The 12,557-nt window shown below is 46.0% G+C and overlaps 1 protein-coding gene across 1 annotated transcript in view; it reads right to left on the bottom strand.

Annotated features, from left to right (window-relative positions):
- The window catches only part of LOC115482384 (transient receptor potential cation channel subfamily V member 3-like), a 74,736-nt gene extending 71,289 nt beyond the window's left edge, over positions 1–3,447 (bottom strand). The window contains 2 exon segments of the mRNA XM_030222132.1: positions 2,725–2,817; positions 3,326–3,447. Of these exon segments, the coding sequence (XP_030077992.1) occupies positions 2,725–2,817; positions 3,326–3,447 (215 nt within the window).
- Positions 3,448–12,557: the final 9,110 nt, after the last annotated feature.

The following is a 12,557-nucleotide window of genomic DNA, read 5'->3' as shown; positions in this document are numbered from 1 at the left end:
ACATAGGTGCCCATACGCCTTTCTAAAAAAGAGACGGCTGAGGGGAGACATGATAGAGGTATATAAAATAATGAGTGGAGTGGAACAGGTGGATGTGAAGCGTCTGTTCACGCTTTCCAAAAATACTAGGACTAGGGGGCATGCGATTAAACTACAGTGTAGTAAATTTAAAACAAATCGGAGAAAATTTTTCTTCACCCAACGTGTAATTAAACTCTGGAATTCATTGCCGGAAAATGTGGTGAAGGCGGTTAGCTTAGCAGAGTTTAAAAAGGGGTTGGACGGTTTCCTAAAGGACAAGTCCATAAACCGCTACTAAACGGACTTGGAAAAATCCAAAATCCCAGGAATAACATGTATAGAATGTTTGTACGTTTGGGAAGCTTGCCAGGTGCCCTTGGCCTGGATTGGCCGCTGTCGTGGACAGGATGCTGGGCTCGATGGACCCTTGGTCTTTTCCCAGTATGGCATTACTTATGTACTTATGTACAGAAGGTGATCACAGGAGAACCGGAAGACAAATATACAAACAGTGGATCCAAAAGAAGTCCTCTCACAAATGATGTTTCCCAAACAAGGTCTTTAGGGTTGTTTTATTGATTTAAATGAAGACCTTGTTTGGGAAACATCATTTGTGAGAGGACTTCTTTTGGATCCACTGTTCGTATATTTTTCTAAAAAAGCACACAGAATCAGTTCCAGTAATGAACACATTTATGCCCTCTCTGAGGAAGGCTCTATGCATGTGCCACATATCTATATATATAAAAGGCACCACTGAAGCCTCCAGCCGGAAGTGTGAAGCGCCAGAGATATCCGGTTTCCCCATGAGTGAAGGAAAACAGCACAGCACGAAATCTCACACAGTGAAGGACTCAGAGGGGGAGGGGAGAGAGATGCCCTCACTCTCTCTGTAACAAAAACACAGAACAGCAGGAAACTTAACACTGAAGGACTGGACTGGGAGGGGGAGGGCGAGAAGGCAGGGACACACACTCCCACATGCACACTCTGAAGAAAACCTTGCTAGCCCCCCGTTTCATTTGCATCAGAAACGGGTTTTTTTTTTACTAGTTTTATATAAAACAGTGTGGTAGCCATGTTGGTCCACTTTAAAAGTAATAAATAGAAATAAAACAAAATTAAAAAACAAGAAGATGAGACCTTTTTTTATTGGACTAGCTTAATACATTTTTTGAGTAGCTTCCAAAGGAAACACCTTCTTCTTCAGATCAGACAAAACTTGTGAAGTAAATGACCCACTTTCCATTTCTGATTGGAGTGGAACAGTAAATGTGAATCAATCATTTACTTCCTGCCCAGGTATTGGACACAGGACCTAGTGCCTAAAGTTTAAAAAATGTAACAACCACGGTGGTAACTGCCCTTCTCCTGATCCCCTGGCACTTCCTCCCTTGATTCCCCCTGGAATACAACAACCCTAAGCAGAATCCCCCTAGAGCAACCCCCTCCCTCTCCTGAAATAAAACCTTCCCTGGAGAACCACCTCAGGAGAACACCCATTATTCCAACCTTCCTTCCCACACACCTCCCCCACTAAGAATGACCCCTAGCAGTAGTACCACCAGACTACTGCTAGGGGTCAGAAAGGCCATATTGAAACTTGGAGCCATTCAGGGCAAGAGATGAGAGGACAACTTTCATCACAGGTTGACATGTTGCTAGACTACCAAGGAATCCCTGGTGATTCCCAGTGGGGAATGTGGTGGGCTATGCTGGTGAGAGTGACTTGTGGTCTGGTGGTGGGGGTTCTAGGGAGAAAGTTCTGTTTGGGGTGGAGCGGAGGGGGATTTTCTAAGGAGGCGTGGGCTTTGCTTGAGGGAGGATTGCGCACAGGGAATGTTTTATTTGGTGGGGGGATTGTGCTGTGGAGCTTCCTCCAAGGGGACGAGGAAAACTGTTCAGTAGGCTGGGTATTGATGTTCCGGGGGGAGGGAACAACCACTGCCATAGCTTTCACTTACCATACTGGGACAGATGGCTCATCAAGCTTAGTAGTATCCTGTTTCCAACAGTGGCCAATTGAGGTCACAAGTACCTGGCAAGATCCCAAGAGAGTAAAATAGATTTTCCCAAGTTCACTTTAATAACGGTTTATGGACTTTTCTTTTGTGAACTTGTCTTGTAAAATAGCATGGGAATCTCACAGGTCCTGACTTGGACATTTGAATTCCCCTCTACAGGTCCTTTATAAAATCTGCCTAAATGTTCTTCAAATCAAATGCTTGGGCAAATCACTTAACCCTCTTTACGAAAAGATTGCCAAGCAGAAACCCGGAACTACTGCTGGCCCAATGCGGTCGCTGACGGTGGTTCCAGCTCAAGTGCGCACCATTTCCGGTGCGCTGGAAAATATTTTTTGAATTTTTACCACGGAGCTAACCCAGTGGTAATCAGGCAGCACTGCTCGCTGCCCGATTACCGGTGGGTTACTATGGGAACCCTTACCGCCACCTCAGTGGGTGGCGATAAGTGCTGCCCGCCACATGGCCACACGGTAAGAGTAATCTTACCGCATGGCCATTCGTTTGAGGGGGGGGGGGTGCTTTTTACCTGCTGCGGTAGGAAGGGCCCTTGTGTGCGGGAAAAATGGCCTCCGCCATTACCGAAGGGCCCTTTGTATCGCAGCTTGTTAAAATGACCCCTTAGATTATAAGCCTTCTGGAGACAGGAAAATACCTTCTGTACCCGAATACAACTCACCTTGAGCTGCTACTGGAAAGAAGTGACCTGCTTAAACCTTGATCCATGGTGCTTTCTTGGCTCTTCAAACTCTGGCTGTCCATCAGTGGAAACCTAATAGACAAGAAGTACAGCACCTGCTAAGTCTCTGTTACAGAGGGAAAATTCTCTCTTTATTTTCAGTCTTTCTCATCCATTTTTGCATTTTGCCAAGAGGTAATGTTCAAAGATTGAACAAACCACAAAAGTATTACCTGAGGCTGAAGCCTTTGCAATGTCAATGTAATGAGGTTCATTAAGTTTAGCGCTCCTTTAATGCTCCTCATGAATTATTAAGGTTTCAATCAACAAAACAAAAAGGTGTATCAAAATGTGAATAAAAATGTGTCTATGCAAATCCCATGTAGATGAAGGGACTGGCTACTACCTTTCAATGCAGGGAGTGAGTTAAGACCCGGAAGTTTAACTCATGCTTTTTTAATGCATCTAATTTAAGTCCTGGGTGAGAACTGGAGTAAAGTTAACTCACTGTTCTACAAGGAAGCCCGGAGCCTCCCCCGGACCCCAGGTAAAAGTTTAAAAATTTTTTAAAAAATACATATAATCCACCGGGTTACATCACATTTCTGGGGGTAGTGTTAGTTTATGATGCTGTATCAGTGTGGTCCCAGACTTGGAGTTATTGGCTGTACCTAAACTTGGGTCTTTCAGCTCTGGGTGGACCATTGCACCCAGGAACCCCATGTTTAAGGACTCCACTGGCACAGTACTGTTTCTTTTACCAGATTGTACTGCTAAAATACAAAAATTGATAAGATGCACATTTCTCAAAATGGAAACATTCCAATCATTAAAAAGAATTAAATAAAAAATATTTTTCTACCTTTGTTGTCTGGGTGCTTTTCTAATTGGGTTAGTCCCAATCTATTCCACTTTTTGTATTGGTCTTCTCCTAAATTCTTGTCCAGGTCTGCCTTTCCATTTCTTCTCTCTCCTCTTGTCCGCCTTCTCTTCCTTCTCTATATCTATCTAGCACTAATCTTTCATTTTTATTTTTCTTTAATCTCTTCCTCTATATCCACCTATATATGATGTTTACCTCTCATTCTCCCTATCACCCTCTAATCTAGTTTCCATTTCACCTCTTATCTTCTTACCAGCTTTTTCCATCTCCCTCTCATCCCCTCTCCAGCAATCTCATTGCTCTCTCTGTCTTTCTTTTTCCCAAGTTTCCTATTCTCCTTCTCAGTCCCCCTTTTCCATCTTTTGTACTCATCTGCTCGCTGCTGCCTCTGATCCCCTCACCAGCTCCAGCTTTATCCCTATCTGTCCTTCCTTCCCTTGCCTCCAGGCCTTTCTTCTATACCCCTTATCCTATTGCCTCTCTTTCACTATATTTTTTAACCCTATTTCCACCCTCACTCAATCCCTCGGGAGACCCATCCCCTTTCTCTCAAATCCTTCTCCAGTTTCCACGCCCCTTTTCAGTGCCTCTCATCCTCTCTCTATGTTTCCAGGTCATTCACACTACATCTCAACCTTTCCTCACATTTTATCCGAGTTCTCTTACCCCTCATCTCACACTCTCACTCATTCTCCCAACCCATTAAGATATCCCCACTCATACCCACCAATTGGCAAGCACTCACTATCTCCCCCTTCGCCTCCCTCTGCACAGGTCTGGCACCTCTTCATTCTCTCTCTGCAGGTCCGACATCGACACCTCGTTATCATCCATCCACTCCCCCCCCCCCCTTCCGCGTGGGTTGGTCACCTCTTCATTTCCCCTGCATGGGTACAGCACTTCTTCATCATCCTCCCTGGCCTGTCAGTATACAAATGTGTGTGGCGGGTTGCCAGCACAGGCAGGGCTGCTTTAACCACCTATGGGGTGTTGGGCAAACCTCTATGGATAGACCCCCACTCCCCCCTCTCTGGTTCAACAGCGCAGCTTCCTTAGCCCCCTGCCAGCCTAGCTACATAAAGGCGCAGAGGCGCTGACTATGCCATACTGCTGATAGCTTTGCTAGTTCTGCAGCTCGAAACATAGGAAGTCCACATCAGAAGAAGTGGAATCAGCAGAGCTATCAGCTTAGACAGCAGCTCCACATCTTTATACTACATTTTCCTGGAAGCAGTGAGGCAGGTAGGTGGGAGTAGGGTAAGTAAGCTGCTGAACCAGGAGAAGAGATGGGAGGGAAGATGCTGGGACAGAGTGCAGAATTGTCAAGGGTGGCCCATCCCAAAGAGTGAAATTTTTCTCTTGGTGTATTCAGGGTATAAATCTGGCACAGTGGTAAAGGGACTGAGATAAAAGGAAGGGCTGCTGGCTATTTTATTGACAAGTACTGCCTTCATGTGAACCTGAAAATGGATCTCTGTATCATGCAGGGGCGTATCTGCGTGGGGCCACAGGGGCCTGGGCCCCCGCAGATTTCGCCCTGGACCCCCCTACCGCCGTTAACCCTCCCCCGCCTACCGCCAACCCTTTCCCCGCCTACCGCCGTCACCTACCCCCGAGGTCCGCTCCTGCCGGTTTTTTAAAATATTACTTCAGCTGGCGGGGGACCCCAACCCCCGCCAGCCCAGCTGAGGGCTTTAACTTCTTCATCCTCGTGCTGTTAAAACTGCAATGCATCCTTCCAGTTGGACTGAGTTTGACGTCGCAGCACGTTGTACGTGCAGGACGTCAACGTGCTGCGACGTCAAATTCCGTCCAACTGGAAGGATGCATTGCAGCTTTAACAGCACGAGGATGAAGAAGTTAAAGACCTCGGCTGGGCTGGCGGGTGTTGGGGTCCCCCGCCAGCTGAAGTAATATTTAAAAAAAACGTCAGGAGCGGACCTCGGGGGTAGGAGACCGCGGTAGGCGGGGAAAGGGTTGGCGGTAGGCGGGGGAGGATTAACGGCGGTGGGGGGGTTATAATGTGCCCCCTCACTCTAGCCCCTGCCCCCCCTACCGCCAAACCTCAGATACGCTCCTGGTATCATGGTATGTCTCTTATTCCAAACTCAAATGTTTCAAGCACTTACTAACACTAAACCCCGTACACATCTATGGAAACAATTCAACTGTATCTAAAGATCCTTTGAGAGGTAGTAACTTATAATTTAAACTTCATCAAACTAAAGTCTGCCTGTAAGATAACCAACTCAACAAATGATCAGATCCTGCAAAATGTTCTAAAACCCCGTCTGATATTATAACAAACTAAAATTATATTAATGTTTTGATGTGATCCTAGTAAGGCCAACACACCACTACAAAACACTATGCACAAACTTGTGCAAAAACGAACTCAGAACCCTATCATACTCTAACAGCACTAATTCCCAGCACTCAAAAAGGAACAAACTTATCCATGAAAGGGCAGCAGTGTAAATATTACACTGAACCCTAAAACACTAATACACCATCTAGTGAGAAAATAGAACAATGGGACTACAACAAGATCTCTACACATACACTAAATGCTAGCAGAATATCACACGCTGGTCACAAGCACAAAACAAAGACCATCAACAAAGATGAAACAAGAGACTACAGACCAGTAATTGAGATAAGAAAGCAAAAAACTGAACTGGAAACTTCAAGAAGTTAGATTCTGCATATACAGCAAATAAGAGAAACAGAAACTGAAATGCAAGGTATCATAGCTGTGCATTTCCAAAAACTGACATATTCCAATAAATAAATTCAAAATAAATACTTTTTCTACCTTTTTTGTTTGAACATTTAATGTTTCCATTCATTTTATTTATTTATTTATAACATTTCTGTCCCACATTTTCCCACCTATTTGCAGGCTCAATGTGGCTTACATAGTTTCGTAAATGATGATACCAGTTCCGGAGAAGAGAAATACATAGTTAGGGTAGAGGAGACAGACCTGCTTATTTTCGAAAGGAGAAAAACGCCCATGTTCTGGAGATGGGCGTCCGTTTCCCGTGGGCGGCCAAATCGGTATAATCGAAAGCCGATTTTGGGCGTTTCCAACTGCACTCCGTCGCGGAAACAAATAAAGTTGATGGGGCCTGTCGGAGGCGTGGTGGAGGTGGGACTGAGGGCGTGGTTATCAGCTGAGGAGAGATGGGCGTCTTTAGCTGATAATCGAAAAAAAGGCGTTTTGACTGCGATTTTGGGTCACTTTTTTTGGACCCTTTTTTTTCACGAACAAGTCCCAAAAAAGTGCCCCAACTGCCCAGATGACCACTGGAGGGAATCGGGGATGACCTCCCCGGACTCCTCCAGTGGTCACTAACCCCCTCTCACCAAAAAAACCCCACTTTAAAAATGTTTTTTCCAGCCTGTATGCCAGCCTCAAATGCCGTACCAACCTCCATGACAGCAGAATGTGTTCGATCCTCTCATAGCCTTTCCCTGGGTCAGATGTGGCTCTCGGGTGCACTACAGGGTCACATCAGCATTGCATTGTGGTGGGTGTAGGGTATTGGCCTCCGTGATTTCATTAGCTTGTGTTACAGTCTCACGATGTTGGTAGTTGGTAGGCTCTTCTCCCATGGTGCTTTTCCCCCTGCCTACTGGGTCAGAGTGTGCCCTGTTGTGTTTCCTGTTGTAGTCCATGCGGTAGTGGCCATTTTTGTAAGACAGTTTTAGTTCCCTTTCCTGTGTTAGCCATATTAGACAACTTAGTTCTTACCTTGAATGTGGCTGAAAGAGGGCATTGTACAGCATTCTGCCAGCTCTGACCTACTGCTCATCTCAGTACCAGGGAGACTCGTTGCCAGTGGGGCACAACCTCTGATCTGCAGTTAACTGTGAGTAAACGCGGTTATTCCAATAAAGGACGTTTTCGGAGAGATTAGTCTTCAGGTGTCAACTGGTGTGCCAATGTTATACAGAGGCAACAAGTCCTAGAGACCTGCATGTATGCAGGTCCCTGGAGCACTTTTAGTGGGTACCGCAGTGCACTTCAGCCAGGTGGCCCCAGGCCCATCCCCCCCCCCCCCACCTGTAACACTTGTGCTGGTAAATGGGAGGCCTTCAAAACCCACTGTACCCACATGTAGGTGCCCCCTTCACCCCTAAGAGCTATGGTAGTGTTGTACATTTGTGGGTATTGGGTTTTGGGGGAGGGGGGTTGGGTGCTCAGCACCCGTGGTAAGGGAGCTATGCATGTGGGAGTGTTGTCTGAAGTCCACCGCACTGACCTCTAAGGTGCCCAGTTGGTGTCCTGGCATGTCAGGGGGGCGAGTGTACTACGAATCGTAGCCCCTCCCACGACCAAATAGCTCGGATTAGGACGTTTTTGAGCTGGGCGTTTTTAGTTTCCATTATCGCTAAAAAAAACAAACGCCCAGCTCAAAAATGTCCATTTTTTCAAAAATATGGTTCGGCCCGCCCCTTCACGGACCCGTTCTCGGAGATAAACGCCCATGGAGATAGGCGTTTGCATTTGATTATGCCCCTCAGAGTGGATTAGGTTACAGGTAAGGAAAGTTCATCTTATGACAAGAATTGAAAGGTATTAGGTTAAATTTCATTCATGAATCTACCTAGATTTCATTTTGGTCCCGAAGTCTCTCTTCTGCATTTCTCTTTTTTTCCTGTCTTTGCAGGGTCTCCTGTCCATTTGGCATTTCTTCTTTCTCCATGTCCACCACCTTTTTCCCCTCTACACTCCCTATTTGTCATGTTAAGTATCTCCCCCCCTGTGTCCCCATGTCCGCCCTCTTTTCCAGCATTCACTCCCCCATTTCCCCATCTCCCTCCCCTCTTTTCTACCAACCACGCCCGTGTCCCCATCTCCCTCCCCTCTTTTCCAACAACTGCCCCCATGTCCCCATCTCCCCTTCTTTTCCAACATCTGCTTCCTGTGTCCTCATCTCCCTCCCCTCTTTTTCAACATCGACCTGTCCCCATCTCTCTCCTCTCTTTCCAACATCCACCCCCTCGTGTCCCCATTTCCCTCCCCTCTTCTCCAGCATCTGCCGTGTCCCATCTCCCTCCTCTTTTTTCCAACATTGCCCTCTGTGTCCCCATTTCCTCCTTTTTTCAAGCATCCACCCCTTATGTCCCCATCTCCTGCCATCTCTCTGTCCTCCCCTTTTCCAGCATTGCCCCCCTGTGTCTCCATCTCCCCCTTTTCCTGACCCACTGTTCCTCCCTGCCCAGCATCTTTTCTTTGACCTTGTCTCTCCCCAGATTCAGCTTCTCCCTTCTCTCTTCCCTTCTTCTCATACTATCCTGCCCTGCCCACCCTACTCCATTTGAGTGCCACGTCTCTTCCTCTCTCTTCTCGGCCTGCCCCCCTCCCCCAACAGTCTGATATCGCGCCCCTTCTCTCTTCCTCATCTAATCTAGTTTCTCTCTTCTTCTCTCCCCTTCCACCTGGGAATCCTGCATCTCACCCTCTCCCTTCCGCCCACTCTCCTTCGCAGCCCCAGGCCCCTGTATCTCTCCGGCAGTGGCAATTGTGACAGCTTTCTGCCGGTGTCGGGGCCTCTTCTCAGGCTCATCCCACCTATGCGGAAAACAGGAAGTTGCATCAAAGTTGGCAGGATGTGTCTGAGAAGAGGCCCCAAATGCAGGCAGAAAATTGTCTCAATTGTTGCTACTGGAGAGGTACAGGGACCTGGACCAGGGCTATGCAGGACAGTGGGCAGAAGGGAGATGGAGAGATGCAGGAGTTGCATAGGGGGGGGGGGGGGGAGAAGGAGAAAAACACAGAGAGATACCGATAGGGGATAAGAACAGTTTTCTTAGTTGCCCTGAAATAGGGGCAGTTTGTTTGGGGGGAGGGCAATGCCCCCCACCTCGCCACCTCAAACTATGTCATGGTCATTTTAGAAGCATAAATGTTTATTGTACCTGACCTGTCACATAGTCCAATTTCCCTTGCCAGTTGTACACTCAGGGGGAACTGAAACCACTGGTGGATTAAGGGAGTAACCTCACCTAAGCCATCCAGTAGAGTGCTGTCCAAAATGCTGAAACCTAGCTACTCTATGTTTGCTTAAGGTCATATGTAATTTGGTGTTACTCTATGTAGCAGGTATAAATTCCAATGTCGATTTTTTTGACCATAGACATGCATTTCATTTCTGAAGTGTGGAATATATATATATATTTTTGGCCTGCCCTAATTCCACCCAACATACATGCTCAGACCACATCCCCTTATGTGCACGCTTTTCAGTTTTAAACGTGTATATCCCAGTTTTGTAAAATTGGGATGTAGATGCTTATGCTATATAAACATCCAATGCCAGTTCTGAACATCTAAAGGTGAATAGAGTTTCTAAAATAAACACTATAGTGTCTGGTTCACATCACATTTTTAGTACACGTATATTGGGGGGGGGGCAGAGACCTGTGTGGCCGGGGAGGGGGCGGAGACCTATGTGGCTGGGGGGGGGGCGGATGTTGGGGCATTCCGCGAAATATTGCTCAGACACGAAGGGTGCTGTGAACTGAAAAAGCTTGGGAACCACTGCCCTAGGTGTAAAATTGAGCACAGAAGATTACAATGAGGGAGTTAATGTCTCCAAATGGGTAAGTTTGTGCATATGATGTCAGGAAGAAGCCTCTCTTGTAAGCTTGGGTAGGTGGAGTATGATCTTGATCTCTCAGACTCACTGATAATGGAGTTCATAAGGAGCAATATTTACAGGCATGTGCTTGGAGGATCTTTTAATCAGATCAGAGAATCCCAGTATCATTAGGACCATTTTGAGTACTGGCTGATCTTTGTCTTTCTCAGTATGTTGTAAGATATCTCTCACTGTCTGGGGCCTAGGGGTTGCCAACTCATCCAAAGATTAACTGAACAGACTCATCCAGCCCTTCCTTTGTACTTTGACATGTCTGAATTTGAGCTCTGATCTTTCCCCATTGAGCTCCCTAAGCAAAGGGGCCATACCAATCCAAGCATATCATGATAATGAACCAGGACTGGATCAGCCTGTTTCACTGATCCGGGGCTGATGGGTGATGGGAGAGATGTCTCTCTCACTCCCTCCTGCTCCTTCTCCTTGCAGTGCTCTCGTCCTTTATCTCCTCCCTCAGGGCCCCCACACACTTGATTGAATTTACCAGAAAACAGACCAGATTAAATGCCCAAGATGTCAGCACTGGTTAGTTCCAGTTACATTTCGAAAGTAAGTTCTTTATCGCAGGAACATTCTGCTTGAAAGAATTAGATTTGAACAAAATGTACAATTGTGCATGTCTTCAGGCCTTCTGGGGCAGGGAGAGTTACCGTTTGCTGCATCTTGGCTCCAAGTGTCTCTGACGTTCAAATATTTGAAAGGTATTAATTTGCAAACGAACCTTTTCCGGAGATGGGAAGGCGGTAGAACTAGAGGGCATGATATGAGATTGAAGGGGGGCAGACTCAAGAAAAATGTCAGGAAGTATTTTTTCACAGAGAGAGTGGTGGATGCTTGGAATGCCCTCCCGCGGGAGGTGGTGAAGATGAAAACGGTAGCGGAATTCAAGCATGCGTGGGATAAACATAAAGGAATCCTGTTCAGAAGGAATGGATCCTCAGAAGCTTAGCTGAGATTGGGAGGCGGGGCTGGTGTTTGGGAGGCGGGGCTAGTGCTGGGCAAGACTTCTATGGTCTGTGCCCTGAAAATGGCAGATACAAATCAAGGTAAGGTATACACAAGAAGTAGCACATATGAGTTTATCTTGTTGGGCAGACTAGATGGACCGTGCAGGTCTTTTTCTGCCGTCATCTACTATGTTACTATGTATGTTACTATGCTCTCCTGTACGCACGTGCATACCAGAAAGCAGTATTCATTAGTTCATATGAAACTTCATGCTAATTGTTTATTTTTATTTATTGATTATCGCATTAGTCACCTGCATCAGGCTTTGGTTTTCTTTTTCCTTTATTCTTTATCTTCTTCACGTTTTCATGTTTATCTATTTGTGCTCTCTCTCTGTCTGTCTGTCTCTCTCTCTCTTTCTTCCCCCTCTCTTTCTCCATCTCTCTCCATCCCCTTTCTCCTCTCTCTCTCTCTCTCCTTCTCTTTCTCTGTCTTTTTCCATCCCCTTTCTCCCCTCTCTCTCTCTCTCTGTCTCTCTGTCTCAGTCTCTCTCTTCCCCTCTGTCTTTCTCAGTCTCTGTCTTTCTCTGTCGCTGTGTCTCTATCTCTGTTTTTCTCTGTCTCTGTCTCTCTCTGTGTTACCTGTGAAGCTGAAGGATTTTGGGGCTATGTCCCACTTTGTGGTGGGTAAATCACTATTCCCTGCTAGTGTTTAGCATATTAATATAACAATCACTGATCGCTGTGAGGAATTCACCAAAGAGGGGCTTTGTTTTGAGGCAAAAAAAGTGAAAAATGTACAACTTTACAAACCTTCACTATAGTGCAAATCGAAATGTTAGTGAGGAAGAAAACTGAAATAAAAAATGATTTTGCCCAAAAGTAAAAGAAAGAACCAGTCCTGCTGTCATTGGCTTCACTTCTACACCTCCTATTCACCTCCTTTTCTCTCATGCAATCTCCAGTGTCCTGTATACTGTGGCTAAGCCCCACAAAATTATTTGGTTTTAGTATTATATATGTTACGCTGTTAGCCACTTAGGTTTAAGTGAGGTGTAAATTTCATAAGTAAATAAAATAGAGTCTTGGTAGACTGTGAGACCTTATGAACAGCCACAAAAAGATGGTGTGGACGGGTAAAGGACCCTTCGAGATCACACAGTCCCCTTCAGCGTGAGGTCTCCAAAGCTCATATACCAGAACATCTTTTTTGCCGGTGCTTTAAAAGGTTTCACTGCCTGTATAGCATAAGTAAATCAGGTCACTTACAGACAAATATAATTAGAGTGAAGAAATAAAAACTCCACCTAAAACACACCAAAAATCCTTCTCACA

The sequence above is a fragment of the Microcaecilia unicolor genome, chromosome 13 (genome assembly GCF_901765095.1).
Source record: "Microcaecilia unicolor chromosome 13, aMicUni1.1, whole genome shotgun sequence".
Taxonomy (NCBI): Eukaryota; Metazoa; Chordata; class Amphibia; order Gymnophiona; family Siphonopidae; genus Microcaecilia; species Microcaecilia unicolor.
Note: the sequence above shows the minus strand (reverse complement) of the source record. Positions and strands in the feature narration are given on the sequence as shown.